Raw genomic sequence first — 20,848 nt, forward strand, 5'->3', positions numbered from 1 at the left:
AAGAAAATAGAGACACAGTGTAAAAACGTGTTTTCTTGTAAAAAACGGTCCCCGTTAAAATTTTTGTATTAAATATTTAACATTCATTTATTGTTGTGTTAATTGAACTTAAATGTAAAATTATTCTATTTTTAATTTTATATAATAAATATGTTCTTCTTTATTAGTGACAAGATTTATCTGTTAAAATTGACAGACAAAAATGTTGATTTTTTATTTTATAATATAAGTGGGAGATGATAAAATCAACATATTTTTAATTAATTTTTACATTAAAACTATATTAATTTTACACAAAATTTGTTTTAAATTTCTTGAAGTTTTGCATTTATTTTGTGTCAAAATATTAACACAGTATTCGTATCTCCATTTAAATTACTGTGGACCGTTTGGAATATCTGTTAAATTTAACAGAAATTTTTCAACTGTGTAATTTTAGACTACATTTTTGTTATCAGGAGATGTCCAAACACATCTTGGAGGTAAAATGGTCTACTATTACGCATCCATTTTGAATTACATCTTCATTCTTTGCTTTACTGAATCGCATCATGCAGATACGCCGCGCTTTATACGCGCAGTTAAAGTTAAAAGAACAATGTATATATTGTTCGTGTATATATATAGGTGTATAGGTGTGTGTATATATATATATATAGCCTCGTACACATTATTTACATGACCATTGCTCGCTAATCCTTATTGCGTCTTTAGAATCACGCGAATTTCAAACAAAGGCAATGGAGAGATAAATAGCCAGTGTTTGTATAAGAGAAGAATTCCCCATTTATCTGACTAATTTAAAACTCGTATCGCGCTCATTAAAAAAAACATAAAAGTCCATACATAAAATATAATAACCTAAATTCCAATTTTATTCAGATTTCTCGGATTCGATAAGAGTTAGAAATAAAATTCTCGATAGAAGCTGCAGATATATATATACTATTGATATAATCAGTATATACATATAAATACGTAGAAAAATGCAACGTTAAAGATTCGATGTGATATTTTAAGCCGCATTCATGGAAAATCGATCGTGCTTCCAGTTATACCTTCTCTAAGAAAATTCTCAGAAATTCTACTTTAACATCTTCCCGAGATGGCACACAAAGTGAGCATCTTGAATATCGTCCGTAGGAACCTAAAGGACTTCGCCAAAAGAAATCCAAGACCACCCAGGGGACACAGAGGCTTTCACAGATTCGCTTTATCGCAAAGCGATAAATTTCCCTTTGCTATCGTCCGATAACCAAAGCATAGTCCTGTCCTCGCTCACGTGACGTTTGAAAAAAAAAAGATAAATAAATGCGTGACGATTGATCGAGCTAAACAAAGACAGGATAACGAATTTCGTCTCGCCTTTGGAAAAGATCGTTCGAATAATTTACAACCACGTCGTATCGTGCGCTTTTGACGATGACATAACTAATACTTTGGAGAAAATTTGTCGAGATTATTTTTAAAGAGAAAATCAGTAGGACAAACTTGAAAAGTTTAGGGCTTTGCTTCAAGATGTTTCCAAATTAATTTGCGACCTAAATGATCGCGTAGTCTTTTAATTGAAATTAATTACAAATAATTGACATCGCTCTTGCGGGAAATTCAAACGTCAGTATGACATTTGAAATGTCAAGTAAAAAATGAGGGACAAAATTGAAATGTGAAGGAAAAAAATTGTTAAATAAAGAACAAAATGAAGTCCCAAGAAAGCGAAAAAATCTAAAGAGCAGCTAGGGTGAACAAAGAACAATCTCTGAAATAAAGAACGGATGATTACAGATGAGGGATCTTTTGTGCATCTGAAAAATCGAACTCTCAGGTTCGCTTTACCGCAGATAATATCGCGTAACGGGATCGATAATATCGGGAAGAGGATCGCGTTGCGCGGATTGCGGACAAGATTATGCGGACGCGTGTCGCGAGAGCGACGTAATTAGTGTTTGTATTCACGGGCATACTGCGTATTTAAAAGAGGAGCGAATTTTTTACACGTCAAACGACAGATAATCGCGAGGTTGCGTTAAATGTAACGATCTCGCATTAAACGGCACGAAATGTGCGAAATTACATATGTCGTTCTCGTAAATGAACATGTGTCCGCAGGACTTTTCCAAGAAGGACATAATTAATTTTTTTATTTTCTTCATTTTTTAAGTATTAAATACGCAAATAAATTCTAGCCTTTATTCAACAGGAGAGCAAATGCTTAATTTCTTTATTGCTCCCTCTCCTGCAGACGTTCGTGATGACGTCGATATGGTTTTAATTATGTAATACTTCAATATATATAATAGTTACATATAATATATAACATATTAGATATATTTTGAATTTAGCATAAAATATAAGGCTCATAACATGAGAAAAAATATATAACTCTGTTTTTTTGTTTAAAATTAGCGATTGTATGTATAGAGAGAGGGACGAGAGAAAATATAGATATTCATCAGGAAGAAAATTAAGGAAAATAATAAAATCTGCGACTTCCTTTTCCTCAATAAGAAAACTACCTACTCGCGATTAACTCGTTCTCGCTTTCGCAACGACGCGTGCTAATCACGAAGTCCTCGAAAAATTATATCTAAACCGACATTCCGAGCGAAATTCCAGCGTGTGTACGAGATAGTATAGGTTGCAGTGATTCTCTCGTGCCGGTAACTATAAGACTCGATTCCAGGATATACCATTCCGGTGAGTCATTCGGTTCATGAATAATTGCGCCGAGCGACCGATCGTGTCGGGCGATAAAAACTCGCGCTGCTCGCTTAATCGTAACGCACGTACGTATATACATACTTCGAAATCGTTTAATTTACGACCGGCATTAGTAGCGATGCATTACAAGATGTCATCGCGCGTTGAGACTGATTAGTCAAAGAATGCAAGAATTTAGCATTGAAACTCATTTTTATCAACCGGCAATTGACAATAAATCGATCTAAAAATAAAGCAATCAGTATAAAAATTGACACTACTTATTTGTTGATTTTTTATTGAAAGATCGAAAGCAAAAGTTGAAATTCTTTAGATTTAACTTGCATCACTTGAGTGTAGAAAGAGATGTATTTATTCTTTACTTTGTGCACATAAATGTGTATTTTTCTGTTAATTTATTAAAATTGAAAACAACGAATTTATTATATTCATGCATTTTTTATTCACATTATTCTTGTTATTTTTTAAATCGTTATATTTAATGAGAATAAAAGATATAAATTTTGAATAAATATTCAAAATATTGCAATCAAGATCATTAAAAGTATAGAGAGAGATTATTTATTTTTAACTTTGTGTACATAAATGTGCACTTTTCTGTTCACTTATTAAAATCAAAGAACGAATAATCTTTATTATATTCATGATTTTTTTTACATTACTCTTATTTTTTTAATCATTATATTTAATTAGGATGAAACTGAATATTCAAAATATTGTCTCTCTCTGTTGTATTTTTTTTTGCGGAATATATTTTTAATATAATTTTATTTGCATACTCATACATATTGTATGTTGTGCATATTATATTGTAGCAATGTTTACTGATCTTGTAAAGTGATACTATTATCGTCACATTTAACATCAGCCGCGCCTTCTGAAGTAAAACAATCCCGCGTGGAAAAAATATCAATAAATCACGTTTGTCACAATAGGTAAAAAAAAAAAAAAAAAAAAAAAGGAGTGTGATAAATCAGAGCAGAGCACATTTACAGCATACCTGTATGTATGTGTATGTTTATATATGCAAATGGCAAATGCCATAAATATCGATATAAACACTGATAGATTTAACTTGTATATCTTGCATTAAGAGTATATAGAGAGAGATTATTTATTCTTTATCTTGCATACATAATTGCACATTTGTCTGTTAATTTATTAAAATCGAAGACAACAAATAATCTTTATTGCATTCATATATTTTTTATTTACACCACTCTTCTTTTCTTAATCGTTATATTTGATAAAAATAAAATAAATAAATAAATTGTGAATATTCCGAATAATTTGTCACAAAAATAATATTAAAAAAAGTGTGAAAAATCAGAACAGAGCACATTTTCATGGCCACATATGCAAATGGAAAATATCATAAATATCGATATAAACACCGAGTACGGAGTTTAGGAATGTAGATGCTGGTCTCTCGCTCCGTAAGAATTAATCAGGTCGACAAGGAGCATAAATCATCCGGCGGCCTGTGGAATGTACGGTGGCGAATGCATACATAACTCCGCGAAGAGAGAGAGAGAGAGAGAGAGAGAGAGAGAGAAGGGCAGCAAAGCGCGAAAAGTAATTCCGCAGTTGCGTGCGCGGAAAATTGTTTTCTAACCGAGGCATCGGCAGCTCGTCAATATTCCCGCATCGCATTATTCTCGTTTCAACGTTACGGCATGGCGTTCCACAGAGCTGCTGTCCATCTTGCGACATAAGCTCTCGCATCGCTATATAAAGGAGCATCGCCGACCGCCACCGCCCGTTCGTTCGTGTGATCGGCCTTATATACATTCCTCTTTGTCGTCGTCGTTGTCGCGTCCTGTCGCGGGAGAAACGCTTTATGAATACCGATCTTCAATCCGTTCGGGATGTCGAATGATTATTGACGCGAAGCGGCCTTTGGCACGCGCTCGAATAACAAGCGATATGAGATTCTTAGAGTTGAATGTAATCACTGTTGTGTTTAGATGATCTTCAAATTAGCCGGACAAAGATGAGATAAAATATGTACATTCATCTTAGATAAGATGGAGATGAAAATTATATATGGCGATTCATATAGATAATTTTCTGTAGATAATAATTTTTAAAACTGCTTATGTAAATCTCTTTAAACATTTGAGAATTTTTATTAAATTAGAATTATTTACACGGATAAAATTTTCTCTTAAAATTTATCTTGAAAATCATGGTAATCGTACAATATTTACTACAATTAATTTTTACATATTTATTACAAAATATTAATATGTACATAGTAAATTTTATTATATGCATAATTAAATTAATCAGATAAATTGTTATAAAATTCTTCCAATCCCATATTGTCCCACGATTATTCATGATTTTCAGGGTAAATTCTAAGAGAACATTCTCTCTGTGTAGTAAAATATAAAAGTAAAAATTAAAAAAAATTTCCTAACGCTCGTTTACTTCAAATAAAAAATATTATCACGTGTATAGAAAATTTCATTTATTTGTTACTAAATATCCTTATCGATTGACACTTCAATAAAGCTATCGCTTGTTTAAATTTACTACATAATTAGATTGAGAGTGAATTATTCATATCTTTCACTTAAAGAATTTGGAAAATTTATAGAATAAATAAAAATGATTTTCTGTCTTCATGTTTTTACTAATATTCACGTTTGGAAATTAATGAATATATTAGAAAGTGATTTAATCGCACTTAGTTATACATATCGTTTATTTCATTTTTGTAAAACTTTCGTATAGATAATTTAATCTTCTATTAATGTAAATATCGACGAATTTTCATCGTCTCGGTATGTTGATAGGAAATCGTTTCAAAATACTTCATCAATCAATCAAAAAACTTGACTTACTACAAAGAAGATATAAGAATTTTTTACAATTATAATTCACTCACGTTGAAACTTTAATAAAATATGTATGCTACTAACTGCATTCGAGGTATGGTATGTGGTAATAAGGCATTTAGATAAAAAAATACATTGATTATAGCTTGGTTCATAATAAGAATGTTCACATTCCAATCGCGAAAGATTCTAAAGTTGAAAATACGCTTAAGATGGAAAAAAGAAAGTGATTCTCTCTCTAATCAAAACATGCGTCAGGACGAGTCATTTTAATTTTGATAATTAGTAAATACTATATTTATAATTAATTTAATAATTAATAAATATATTATTTTAAAAATAGTAAATAAAATAAAAATAAATCTTTGTTAGCAAAAACTCGAAGAAATTTCAAAAAATTAAATTAATCTTTCAAGTGTTCGTAAACTTCGCTTCAAAATAATTATAATCTTTTAATAATGTGGTATCTAAATTTCTTCCCAAGTATACGTATTTTCGTTTGACCTTAATTAGCAAAATTTTTGTCCGCGCAATGTCGAAGGCTAGAAAGTTCCTCTCTCTCTCGCAGGAGACAAAATCGCGACTTTACACGCATAATTTCTGTGAATTCCATCCATTAAAATGAAGGTCGCGATTTGCAGTGAAACGCCCCGTGTGGTTGTGCAAAAATTAGCGCGTCGCGAGATGTTTGACGTGACATCGATCGCGAGTTCCTCGTCCGGGACGTGAAACTTTACTTGCAAACTTTCATCCTACCTATCTACCCATCTCTACCTGCACGCGCATATACGTATCAGATTATTAGTGATGTTTGCCGATGACGGCCATGCGCGGTGCGCACGAACTCGCGAGCGCACGCGCACACACATATATATACACGGTAGTTTTAGGTACGTATGCACTCGGCTACTCGGACAAGAGAGCTGCAGGTGAGATGTGGTGAGGCGAGGTGAGGAAAATATGCACCTACTTTACGGTTGAGGCAGGTCGCGCTCTTTAAATCGCCGGAAACGTACGTAAACGCGCGACTAGAGGAGTTCTCCGTTCCCTCTTTTTCTTCTTCCTCCACTTCCCGGTTTGACATTGTATTTTCGTAGCCTTTCGAAAGCTTCTCGGAAGGCACCACGGACGATAATCACGGTCAACGCCGTTATCCGACTACGTATATACCTTAAAACAGGTTATGCCAGTGGCGTAGTCGGAATGCATATATATCTACACTGCGCGCGCTATTCACATTTTTGTACCTCTCCGTCAAAAGAAAATCAAGAAAATAAATACGCAGATCGCGCCCTAAACTACCTACCGGGTGTTCCTTTAAGCCTTTAAGAAAATACACCGGGAGAATTTTCCCTCGTTTATTCGGAAAATCATGGTAATCGTGGGACAATACGGCATTGGAAGAATTTTGTCAATTTTTCTGATTCATATTTACCACAATAGAAAATAATATGTAAAATAAAAGTGAGATTACTCGAACATATTTTCAATATCTTATTGCGGTAAATATTGATCAGAGAAACTCTTATAAAATTTTTCCAATATCATATGTCTCGTGATTACCACACTGTAAAAAAATATGTAATATATTACATAAAGATATGTAAAATTTACAGTGCATGATTTTCAGGGTAAATTCTAAGAGAAAATTCTCTGTGTACCACAATAGAAAATAATATGTAAAATAAAAGTGAGATTACTCGAACATATTTTCAATATCTTATTGTGGTAAATATTGATCAGAGAAACTCTTATAAAATTCTTCCAATATCATGTCTCGTGATTACCACACTGTAAAAAAATATGTAATATATTACATAAAGATATGTAAAATTTACAGTGCATGATTTTTAGGATAAATTCTAACAATAAGAGAAAATTCTCTGTGTACGAATGATGCTTCCTCGGAGAAAAATACGATGTTTACATTTTTTTCATCAATGAGATACTCGTATTACTTCAAGCATTCTCTCTATTCGATAAATGTAAAAATATCTTTTATCGATAAAAATGTAATGGAATTAATGTCGATCGCAATATGTCGATTTGCAATATTAAGTATAATTAAAACTTTAATTAAATCTTTATTAAGATAGCGTTTAGTTGAGTTAAAACGTGTTGCATCTGTTAGCGTTTGTGGCTGAAAGGAGAGTGAGTAAATCGAGGACATCCCGTACAAATATACTTCGTGCTCCAGAAATAGTGGCGGAAACATGTCCACCGATTAATAATAATTTTCGTTAAGAATTTTCTCATATAAACATTATCGTAAATAGGTTATACAAAACGGCTTGTATCATTTTTTGTCCGACTTTTTCATATTCAAGAAGAACTTATCTTCCGCGGCGCACTTTTTTCTTCATTTTCTTAAAGAAAATTTTTTGCTCCCCATAAATACATGTATACATAATTCTTCTCATATTCTAATAATGTTTTTTACATAATTCGCGCACAGTAGAAAAATTTGCGTTTTCTTGTTAAAAACGGTCCCCGTTCAAATTTTTGTGTTAAATATTTAACATATTCATTTATCGCTGTTGCGTTTAAATGTGCGGTTAATTGAGCTTAAATGTTCAATTATTAAAACTGAAAAAAAAATGCAAAAATAATACAATGTGCATCTATTTTTAATTTTACACAATAAACATGTTCTGTTTTATTAATGACAATATTTATCTGTTTTAATAAAAACTATGTTAATTTTACACAAAATTTATTTTAAATTTCTTGAAATTTTGCATTTATTTTAAAATATTAACACAGTATTTGTGTCTCCATTAAACATATCTGTATTATGTTAAATTACCATAAAAATTTCTGTAGACCGACATGTGATATCCATTAACATGAATTTTTCAACTGTGCGTGCATCTTCTCTCAAGATACGAACAACACCGTTCCGTAACGGTTAACAACGTTTGGTTCGTAATAATCGGAAGAAGAAAACCTTCGTAAAGAAGAGGAAACGAACGAGAGGCGGTGGGAAAAATATCGTCGGCGGCTTCTTCTAACTTAACCGGGGAGCACTTTGTTTTTTCTCCCGTAGAATGCTGTTTAAATCCTATGACTCAGCTAATTTCACGGCTCGTTAAGTTGCGAGCGACCCAGCCCGTACCATAACTCGATCGTGTTGATTATGTACTTTATAGTACCCTTCGAAAATAATCCCAACGCGATGTGCAGTCGCTTATAATTGTAAAGAAAACTAAGCGCCGTGGTATGTGCTTCTGATTGGTCCCACTTTTATCAGAGGATTCCTTCAGCATATAACGCCTATATATAGATATGAATCTAAGTGAAATCTAAGTAGGAATCTACTCAGGAAACGATCGGAACTTAATCACTTGAAACCGATTCGTTGATCTGAGCTGCGAGATTTAAGACACGATATTAAGAGAATCGGATGATATTAAAATTAAATAATAAAGTTCGACAAGTTAAGATTTCAGAGGAACAGAATACGGGATAATTTGCAATTTTTCCGCCTATATAAATAATTGCCGTAATTTCACGAAAAAAAATAAAATAAAATAAAATTTAATTGGAGTAAATGCGAGTTCGATAAGTCCGAATATTGATTAAAATGTCGTTTTTTTGTAAAAACTTTCTTACAGCGTGAACCACGGTGATCCACGCCTATGCAATCGAAGGTCAAAGATGCGTGCAGCTGCACCGAGTGCAGCGGCTCCAAGAGCCATCTCTTACGTCGCCCCGCCCTTTCCTTCCTCATCTGCGATAAACCAGGATGAACCGAACGGAAATCTCAACATGCACTTTTCTTGAATTCGCGATAATATATAAAACCTTCGAGAATTGTGCAACTTTTCACTTATATATTATTTTAGCAATATAAACCGACACCTTTTGGTGTCATATATGGAGAGAATTTCTCTTGGAATTTATCCTGAAAATCATGATAATCGTGGGATAATAAAATATGTATTGGAAGCAAAATTTAATATGAGTTTCTCTCATTAATATCTATCACAATAAAAAATATTAATATCTACCACAATAAGATATAAAATATATTCGATTAATTTTACTACATATTCGTATAAAATTTTCCTCCCAATACAATTTATTATCCTACGATTACCATGATTTTCCGGGTAAATTCTAAGAGAAAATCTCTCTGTGTACAAATATAAATATTAAAATACAAACGAATGAGTTGGTAGAAAAATAAAGTGTTTTCTATATTATATATAACTTTTATAAAAATTTTTTATAATATTTCACGAAATAAGAATCCTAAACTACTGTGTATTCGATATAAAAAAAATTTGATTTTGACTACCTTAAAAAATGCGCAGAGAGAATTTTCTTTTAGAATTTACCTTGAAAATCATGGTAAAAAATATTAATATCTACCATAATAAGATATAAAATATGTTCGATTAATTTTACTATATGTACATATTAATATTTTTTATTGTAATAAATATATTTTATTATGATAAATTAATCCGAGAAGTTCTCATAAAATTCTCCCAATACCATATTGTCCCACGATTACCATGATTTTCGCAGTAAATGCTATTAACGAATTCTCATTAATTAGGCTCGAGATGCGTATGCAGCAAAATCTAATCGGTTGAAAACTGTTATACGTCCACCCGTTCCTAGTCGGGTGACCCTGGTGGTGGGAACCCCGTGACAGAGACGGGTGCAAAACACGTGTGAACACTCCGAGAGGATTAACGGGCGGATGCGGCACTTAATAATTTGCCAATTGTTTCTACATCGTAATGCGGTATTAACTCGTAAGTGTTCGTGCGCTACGTCAGACGGAAAATTATTTTCTTCTTGCGCGCCGATTACATCGAAATCGTTTCGATCCTTCAACCTCGTTTCCAACCTCCCCACCATCTCTTCCGACACAAGTATTATTATTTTTTTTTTTTTTTTAATTCTCCTTCTCCCATAAAGACTACAATTTGCATGAATTTCTCGTATAGAGATACGTGAAAGTTGTTCGCGGCGAAAATCGATTATTTATCCAATTTCCGATTATCTGTCAAAGTGTCTTCTCTGCCGCGAAGAGAGGCAGCGATTAACTTTGTAAATAAATTAAATTTAAGTTATAAATTACTCACATGGCGGATGCTGTCATCGAACGATGCCTCTCTTCGAGTATCCTTTGTTGCTCCTTTTATGACACTCGCACAATTTCACTCGCGAAAACACAGTCAATTACGATCGCACTACACGGCACAACACGATGATTGCGCGACATTTTGCGACACTCTCGATATTAATAGCCAACTTCATGTCATACCGCCACGGATTTAAGGAACGCGAAGGTTAGGGTTACGCGAAGATTACGATTACACGAATCTCGTTCGATACTGAAAGAACGCGCAGTCAAATTCAGGCAATGCTATCTCTGTCGTTAACGTATATAATTGTATGTCGCATTAGTATACTACTATCAGAAGATGGAATGATGATAATATGGAGCGTCTCATACCGTTACCTTCCCGTTCGAGTGTCGTCGCGAGAATGATAATAACAGGGTAACGGAGCGTAAACAATAGCTGCATACCTCGCCAAATTCGGCGCTCTCGCATTATCCCTCGAAGTATAAACACTAAGATGAAGATAAATAATAGATTACATATGTGTGTGTCATAATGTGAATAATAGAAGATGTATGATTTAGAGTGATTTTATATTACATATTTTATATTATATATTTATATTATTATATATTGTAGATCAAATACATATATATATAAAATATAATATAAATATATAATATAAATGTATGGTATAAAATATATAATATAAATATGTGATATAAAATCCTGAGATTACAAGTGTATAATATATGTATATATATATATATATATGTGTGTATGTAAATAGAGATTTTAAACGCGATCGCATTCGCTACGATTTATTATGATTAGCGATTATCAATTCAAATGTTCACAAATATGCATTCCAATTAGCTATCAACTCCCGTATAATGTTGCATAATAAAGTTGCCGATATCATATTTTAAATTCTTCGATCATTAACAAAATATCACGGATACAAAGATTGATTTAATAATAAAAACAGTCGTTACCGAAAATTTCGTAATTTAATACTTCTGAATCGCGTATCATAAATTCGAGAGATAAAACGATAATAATACGGAGCATTTCATAATATTATCTTCTCGTTCGAGTGAATGATAAGAAAACGTAAACACTAGCGTGACATACCAACAAAATTCGGCTCTTGTATTCTATTTCAAAATATAAACACTAAGAGAAGCAGAGATATATCAATAATAGATTTTGAATGTGTATGCGTGTATGTATGAATTGTGAATAATACATCTCATTGTCAAACGCGATTCCTTACGTTTAATACAATTAACAATCGTCAATTTATGTGGTTATTTATCACCATTATTGCGTCCCAATTAACTCGTGCAGTGTCGCTTTATTGATTCAATAGTTGATATTAATTTTCAAAATTCTCAGTCACTAATAAAATATTCTCAAATACAAAAATTTAATAAGTTTTTAATGACAACAGTCATTATTGAAAACTCCGTTATTATATATATAATAATATTTTTTCTAATCACGTATCATTCGATGCTTGTATTCTGCGATTATAATTTATCTTTAATTTCGCTGTATTTTTATTTATACTTGTATTATAATAAAAAAATAGTATAAAATTGTTTAGGAACAGAGATAGCATTATTGTGTGAATTTGACTGCGCTATTTTTCAACGCCGAGCGGATCGGAACTTTTGAATGTGATTTTCTTTCACGTTCCTGTTACAACATAAATTAAAGTAAGCGATATTAATGTTGGGAATGTCGTACAAAGTGCCGCGCGATCGTCATCGTGTTGCGCTGATTAGCGATCATAATTAACCGTGTTTTCGCTAGTAAGTGGCGTGTGAGTGTGTCGTAAAAGAGAAACAAAGAAGAGAAATAAAGAGGAAAAGGAATCTCGGGGAAGCATCGGGTGATGACGGAGCAATCACAGGGAAAGAAAGAATTTATAATTTTATTATTTGTTACCTGTAAAAATTACTCATCCATTTTCATGTCTGACTTAAAAAAAAATTGGAAGCTTCGCAAACGTTTCTCAGAATAAATTATTTTATTAATCGAAATAGATATGTATATGATTAATTAATTGGAGAAACAATTTGATAGCAATTTACTGTAAATTATTGTTAATTATTTTTTTTTTTTAATTATTATCAATTTCTTATTTTTAACTGTTATAGTTGTAGTATTTACTTAGAATTATAAAAATTTAATATATTATTGAAATCTATTTGTACAATATTTCAAACAATTAACTCGCAATTATTTTTGGTATATTTATTTTTATCTACATAAGCAATTAATAATTATGTAGAAAAAAGGTGAAAATATTTATCTGTAATATTAATTCGTGATTAGAGCAATAAATTAATGAAGAGATAAGCATTTAATTATGCCTTACGGAACATTTATAAATTGTTGTGATAAGAATGCCAGGTTTTAATAGGGGTTCAGCGATCTAATATCTAATCTATTCCACATCATTGAAATCGGATATCGAACGTTGCTCAAAGCAAGAATGCGGAAACGAAAGAATTCGACGGTCATGCGATTTCGTCGATTGGTTCTGCAAAGTTTGGAAAAAGCGGAACAAAACCGCATTCTTCGAATGACGCTAACACACATTTTAGCGCTGTCTCGACGAAAGTCTGAAGAGTTTTACTTTTCTCCTCATATCAAGATATATACATCATACAAAGATGCGCGTTTAAGTGATAGTTTCATTAAGGAGAAAAGCATTTCCGTGTGCGCTCAGAAAATTGAGGAAACGATATCGTGAAATGTGTAAATACATTCCAATCAATTAAATAGTTTTTTATTTTCAGCATTTAATATTAGCTATCGCGTTAAAAACGGGTTTCTTCAAATTTATTTCAGATACATTTCGCGCAAGGTTGTTTTATATTCGGAAATAATTAAATTCGCACAGTAAGAAAATTTCGGTCTTCTTGTTAACAACGGTCCCCATTAAAATTGTGTTAAATATTTAACATATTTGTGTTAATTTAATATATTGTTGTTATGTTCATTAAACTTAAATGTTAAATTATTAAACAACTGAAAAAATATGTGAAATAACACACTGTGCATCTATTTTTAATTTTACATAATAAATATGTTGTTTTATTAGTGATAAGATTTATTTGTTAAAATTTACGAACAAAAATGTTGAATTTTTATTTTCTAAGTAGGAATGATAAAATTAATATTTGACTTAATTTTTACATTAAAACTATGTTAATTTTACACAAAATTTATTTTAAATTACTTGAAGTTTTGCTTTTATTTTGTGTTAAAATATTAACACAGTATTTGTGTTTCCATTTAACATATCTATATTATGTTAAATTAACACGAAAATTTCTGTGGACTATTTGAGACATGTGATATATTAAATTTAGAATTTTTTAACTGTGCGGAAACTGGGATAATAATAATAATAAAAAAAGGTCGTTCCGCGACTTGGAGGTGGAAGAAAGTACGTCTGTCCGGATATATAGGACGGTTCTTCGTGTTATCTCCAGACCGTGGAATGATATCGGTGTCCTACTTTAAAAAGGTGTTAATGAAAAAAAAATAGAAAAGGAATTTCTCGAATATCACACTATAGGTGTCTGCATTTCGAAACTGTGCGAGAGTGGTTTCCCGGTGGTCTGTTAGCACATGTTCGAAGTTGGTCGACTCGATCAATTGATCTCGATCGTGCCACTCGTTATTTGTAGCTATCCTGGTAATGATTAGTTCAATAGGGACTTCCTCTATATTACCCGTGACCTCTTTTCTCCCAATTCTGTCATTTCGCGGTCGAAATGGCTACTCATTGGGAAAATATATGGTGGAAGTGAGAAAGGGGACAGACGACATCTCGTGACACATGATCCTACAGCAAGACAGTTATCGTCTCTTAGCATTATACTATATTTATGACGCAGCTAATAGGGGGACGAAATAAATAACTAACGCGAAGAATTATGGTACGACTTACATCCCGAGTAAATTGTATGTTTTCAAATGCTAAATAAATATTTTCCAATATCGAGATAATCTATATAAATGATTGCAAATTAAAAATTTATATGGCGCTTCAAGGCTCTGCGAATCGATCATAAAATTTGGTTCTTTATTTAAGATAAAAGCTTAATTTAATAGAAATGTAAGAAAAGAAATTGAAAAATTGCTATAAATAATAATAAGACTTTGTTATATCATCAGAGATAAATCTTGAAAATGTATCTAATTGTCTTTCCAAAAAATTTGATGGCCAAAGAATTATCATTCTAAAATGATTAATAGCTTTTAATATCGACGCAAACTTTGTGGCCGTTTCATATTTATTCATAGCTTGTGTACAAGTTTGATACGTCTAAGATTAAGTCAGAATTAATGATGATAATCTATTAGACACGCTTTAGCATTGAAAGAAATTCCATGTCAAAATTAGATACGACGATATTTTTAGAACAAGCGTATTGATAACATCACCGAGTTTTCTCTATTGAAAAATCATTCTTCGACGATAATTCGCTATAATTGATGGAGGTAGATTAGATTATTGGCAGAAAGAGAGAGCGTGTTTCTTTGAAGATTCCTTTTACAAGTTCGTTAGGAAGCCAGACTCGAGTAATGAAAGGCATTCCTCTGTTTAGCGGAGCCTTGAACGCTTTTGCTACATCGGCCGCTCCCTTCCGAAGCATTTATGTTCAACAGATGTCGGGGTAACGACTCGACTCGCGGGGGTAAAGGCAAGAGTAGACAATGTAGAAGGAAGACAAATGTGTCACGAGGGTCGATAACCAGGCTAGAGATCGCCGGCGGAATTTTCTACCCGAGCTTTAACTCGCGGAAAATTTATACTCCAGTGATTCGAAATGTTTTTTTAGTGCCCCCAGCATTATAGTTTTTACGAAGCTAAATCGACGAGAAGAGATAGTCGCAAAAAGTTTTCGCAATATTTTCCTGATGGAGTTAATTATAAGGAGTTTTATAATTAAATGAAAAGATCGTTCGCGAAAATGACAGCCGTGATTTTCATTAGGATTGTATATTTTGTATCGCAGATTGTTCGAGAAATTTTCGAAGTGAAATTGAACGAGCGGGATATTTCCAATAAAATAAGACACTTTTTAGTGTACGAAGAGAATTTTCTCTTAGAATTTACTCTGAAAATTATGGTAATCGTGGGACAATATGGTATTGGAAGAATTTTATAAAAGAGAGAGTTTCTCTGACTAATATTTACGATAAAAATATTAATATGCATATATATAGTAAAATTAATCAAACATATTTTATATCTTATTGTGATAGATATTTTATTTTTTATTGTGGTAAAAATATTAATTAGAGAAACTCTTATAAAATTCTTCTAATACCACATATAATTGTCCTACGATTACCATAATTTTCGGGCAAAAATTCTAAGAAAAAAATCTCTCTGTAAATGAACTCTTGGGTCTTTTAATTTGTTCGATATCGCGAGAAAAGAGGAGCAAATTCTGCGTTTAAAATTATTATAATCTAAGATAGATCTGTTTATATCTTTGCAACGCAATTTTCAAGCCACGTCGGTAGTGCACACAGAGTTAGAAGCATTCAATATACATATCTCAGTCCTTCTAACAATGAAAATGTGAAAAGCCCGTTAACCCGCTGCTCCTAAGCTAACGACTACATAGCAGCCGACAATGAAGATACAAAAGCGAACCGGCAAACGAATTCTCAATTGGCCATTATCCCGATCATTAGCGATGATTTTCGCTCACAATATCGTTCTAATGAATCGCGCGATAATTAAGCCGAGTCGGGACGCTTGGGAAGAATTTCAACTTTCGCGCGAGAAAGCGTCCTCGCGCGAATCTCGCACGATATTGCGAGAGAGCACAATCGATTTTCTTCGATCAATTCGCGGAGATATGATATTATATCGCGATATCATCGCATATCTGATAATGGTGGGAGATCAAAACTCGACGAATTTTTTTTTTCTTAAGGCTTTCCTCGCCGACTATGTTAGATTATGACGTCACAAACGAGAAAACACACGCTAAACATTTTTAGATAGCATTTTGAAGTAAAGATATTTTGATGAAATATAGCACAATTTTAAAATACCTAGAAACTATCCTTTTTCCCTTTATAATCAATCAACAGCTGTAAAATGACTGTAATATGAGACTTCTGTCTGATTTTTGCACATGCGCATTCCACATGACAAAATCTGATACCATAAAGGGTAAAAAAAATAGTCCTCGAGGTATTTTAAGTGTGCTAAAGCCATTTGAAGTATCGTTTCACTGAAATATCTTTTCTCAGAAATATCTTTTCTTTAAAAATGATATCTAAGAATTTTCAGCGTGTGTTCACAGTAGGAAAATTTGTGCTTTCATGTTACAAACGGTCCCCGTTAAATATTTAACACATTCATGTGTTAATTTAATATATTACTGTTATGTTAATTGAACTTAACTGTTAAATTATTAAAACAACTAAAAAAAGATGTAAAAATAACACACAATGTGTATCTATTTTTAATTTTACATAATAAATATATTCTGCTTTATTAGTGACAAGATTTATCTGTTCGTTTACAGAAAAAATGTTAATTTTTTTATTTTACAAGTAGAAATGATAAAATCTAAAATTAATATATTTTTAGTTAATTTTCACATTCAAACTCTATGTCAATTTTACACAAAGTTTATTTAAATTACTTGAAATTTTGCATTTATTTTGTGTTAAAATACCAACACAGTATTTGTGTCTCTATTTAACAAATCCGTATTATATTAAATTAACACAAAAATTTCTGTGGATCGTTTGGAACATATAACATCTGTTAAATTAAACAGAAAATTTTCAACTGTGCTTTCTCGTTTTTTGACCACAATCATGCGGAGAGAATTTAGGAGCCTTAACGAACAGATTGTCACTCGTGTTCGTTTCTTAGGAAACGCGAAACAAGCGCGGATTATAAAACGGAACTTTAAGATCGTTTTCTTGCCGTCTTTCAGAAGCGGAATGCCCCGCTTTCTATGTCAATAAAATCACGGAGCAGAAAGAAATGACCGATCGTTTCAATAAGCCGCAAATGTTCGGAAATCATCAAATTCCCGTAAATTGTCCCATAAAAGACGAACGAGAATCTCGTAAAGTGTGTTACCGATTATTATAACATTTCATGGATATATGTATAAATATATATATATATATATATATATAATAAATAGTCAAAAATATATATGTATATAAATATAATCCAGCCAGAGAGAAATGTATTGAATTTAATACCAAGATATGGGGTTTCGGAATGCAAAAACACGGTGCACAAGATTAGAGATAGCTTACAATTTTTTTTCCAAACACGGTCGAAGGACATTTGATATTGCAAGAGAAGCATAACAAGTGCATGTTTCCGAAAGCTCTCTATATGAGCTGTCGATATATTTTTACAGTTTTGCTCTTCTCTCTTTCAATCCAAAAACACAGAGGGATAAAAAGACATTCTCATTCACGTGTGTGTACCAATATTTTCCTCAAATTTTTTTTCTCAACTTCGATGTATGTATACTTCGCAATCATAATTTGCGCGTCAAAAAGTTTCGTTGTACACTTTTTCGTCACGATAATCGTCCTTTTATCGACCGGTCGGGGGGGGAATAAATTTATTCGCACGAACACGAAAACTTGCTGCTCTTTACCGGGGTACGCCTAGATCGAATACACTGGCTCCAAAAGTTGACAGCAGCCGCCATTTTGAAGCCGATCCGCGCGAAGGCCGTCTTTATGTGCATGCATTTTAATTGTGCGTCGCAGCACGATAATCATCCTCGATGCGATGCGCACTTATAAGCGCGCGCGTTTTTCGTCGTATACGATGGAAATTATCGCGAGGAATGCTCCGATATTATCCTGCAGCGATGGAAGTCCGGACACCCAGATGGTAAGCATACGTCATTTTGACGTCGAGTGACGTCATAGATGTCAAAGTGACAATTTGACGTTTAATGACAGTTTCTCTCTTTTTTCTCGTTTAACTAGCAGCACATCATTTCAGAGAAGAGTTGACAACATTTAAAATTTACTTTCGTACATCGATGACAGTTCGTTCAATTTTTTTAAAGCACACTAATTTCGAATTTATACTATTTTGAAATTAATATATATATTTTTTTATTTAAATATATAATTTATATATATAAATAATTTTCGAAGATTATGCACTTTGATAACTTTAGAAGATGTGACGTGTAAGTGAAAACGTAATGTTAAGTGGGACGAAACAAAAATATACCGTGTAAACGTTGGGATTTCTTATAATAGCTTCGTTCGATAACGCTTCAGGCGCGTCGTACATTTATATACGAAATCGAAATCCATTTCCCGTGGCGAGAACCGATCGAGAGAAACAATCACAAACGCGCGCGCGTACGTAAACAGGCCTTTGCACCAGAAACGAGTGCATTCCCCTTCATCCACACCCTGATTTCTGAAGCCGCGCGCGTCTTGGGAAACCCCGGCGACGTAAAAATCACCCTTAACTTCAAATCGGCGGGGAATAATATTTTTACGTTCGGCTCGATATAAAATTACGAATGCCGATGAAGACACACTAAGATTTAAATCGCTAGGCAATTCGCGAGTTTAATTCACGAGAATGGAACTGTTGACAGAGGAGACGACACAGGGAATATTTTTCGATCGCGTTATGTAACATTGATATGAAAACTACGAGGAATCTTCATCTCTCTCTCTCTCTCTCAGTTCGTTGACACTCCGAGAGGGCGGAGTGTATGACATATATTTCGATATTTCGAAAATATCCCTCGACTCCGAAAGGCGATCGGCCGCGCAGAGTCACCGCATCGCCCAACGAAGAGAGAGAGAGAGGGACAAAACGGAGTCTAGCGCTCGACGCGAGCAGGATAAAGAAAATCGATTCTCCCTCGCCGGGCTGGGGACCAGCGTGTACACGCACGAACACGCACGCGAGGAAAAGCTAGGGGACCGATTTGGTCCGCGGGAGAAAAAGAACCCTAACAGCACAACATATACCCCGAAATATTCCGAGGATATCCAGATGACATTCGAACATTCCTCGGGATGTTCTCCGAATATCCTCCGAAAATCTTTCGGATATGTTGATGAAATCGAGAGAGAAAAAAAAAAGGAAAGCCTTACCTCGTATTTGACGCCGTTGAGTCGCAACCACGTCTCCACCTTGAGTCCGTACGGGGACAATGAGGGTAGAAGCGGCGTCCTCGGGAACTGATACAGATAAACAACATCCTTCTCGTAATCAGGATGATGCACGACGTTGGCCTTCGCCGGCGCCGCGGTCGCACCGGCTGCCGCGGCGGCGGCGTCGTCGTCCTTCTTCCCGGCCGACTCGTCCTTCTTCGCCGCGTCCTTATCCTCCTGCTTGTTGTCCGGCGGCGCGTCGTCCTTCAGCGCCTCCTTCAGCTCCTTCACGTCCTTGATCTCCTTGCTCTCCGGCCCGTTGTTCTCCGTCTCGGTTGCCATCGTCATTCTTGCTTCTCTCTTTCCTCGGAGCTACTCCTGCGAAGTCACTTCTCGAAGCCTCTCTTACTCCTTCTCAATATCCGCGTACACTCTCTCCGTGGAGTTCTAGTCTCTCTTTCTCTCTCTCTCTTGGTAGCGCGCACCACACAAACCGTACGCCAAGCACTCGTCGCTTCTTTCTGCTCGCCGGCCGGTTCCTTCTTGGTCCGCTCGCGAGTCCCGTCTTCCCCTTCTACGCCGATCCTTCGCCGATCGTCGCGCTCCCTCATGCCGCGCGCATGCGCAAGCGCCACACCCCGCTCGCGGGCCGCCATCTTTAATTGCTCGGCCACCCCTGCCTGCGGCTTTGCGCCTGTGCGCGCGCTCTCGCCTCCCCTTTCCTTTCCTTTCACGGTGTGGACAGGAAATCTCCGGAAAATCGGCAACGTCGCCCCATAGTCGCGGCTAGTGATGGCTTCGAGCGGGATTCAAAGGATGCGTGGGATACCTTGGGAAGGACGATGCAGGGCTGTGTCTTCCGTTGGAGACGTCTTGAGATTTGATGAGAATGAATGGTTTAGTTTTGCAGACGGGATCTGGATACATTTTTTTATTTCTTCTCTCGTGCAAATAATATAGAGGCGCGAATTAGCAATTGTTGATATCATCTTGATTGATCAATTAATTTTAATTCGGAGGACACCTCCGAGCGTGATAAAC

General features: G+C 34.2%; 1 protein-coding gene across 2 annotated transcripts in view; it reads right to left on the reverse strand.

Moving 5' to 3' along the window:
* Positions 1-20,386, reverse strand: part of fax (failed axon connections) — a 36,721-nt gene extending 16,335 nt beyond the window's left edge. For both annotated transcript variants that reach the window (XM_029318269.2, XM_029318268.2), the window contains exon 1: positions 19,808-20,386. In XM_029318269.2, the coding sequence (XP_029174102.1) occupies positions 19,808-20,155 (348 nt within the window). In that variant the 5' untranslated portion in view covers positions 20,156-20,386. The remainder of the gene's footprint in view (positions 1-19,807) is intronic.
* Between the last annotated feature and the right edge of the window lie 462 nt (positions 20,387-20,848).

This window comes from Nylanderia fulva, unplaced genomic scaffold, assembly GCF_048542155.1.
Source record: "Nylanderia fulva isolate GAGA-0341 unplaced genomic scaffold, ASM4854215v1 Scaffold2, whole genome shotgun sequence".
Lineage (NCBI taxonomy): Eukaryota > Metazoa > Arthropoda > Insecta > Hymenoptera > Formicidae > Nylanderia > Nylanderia fulva.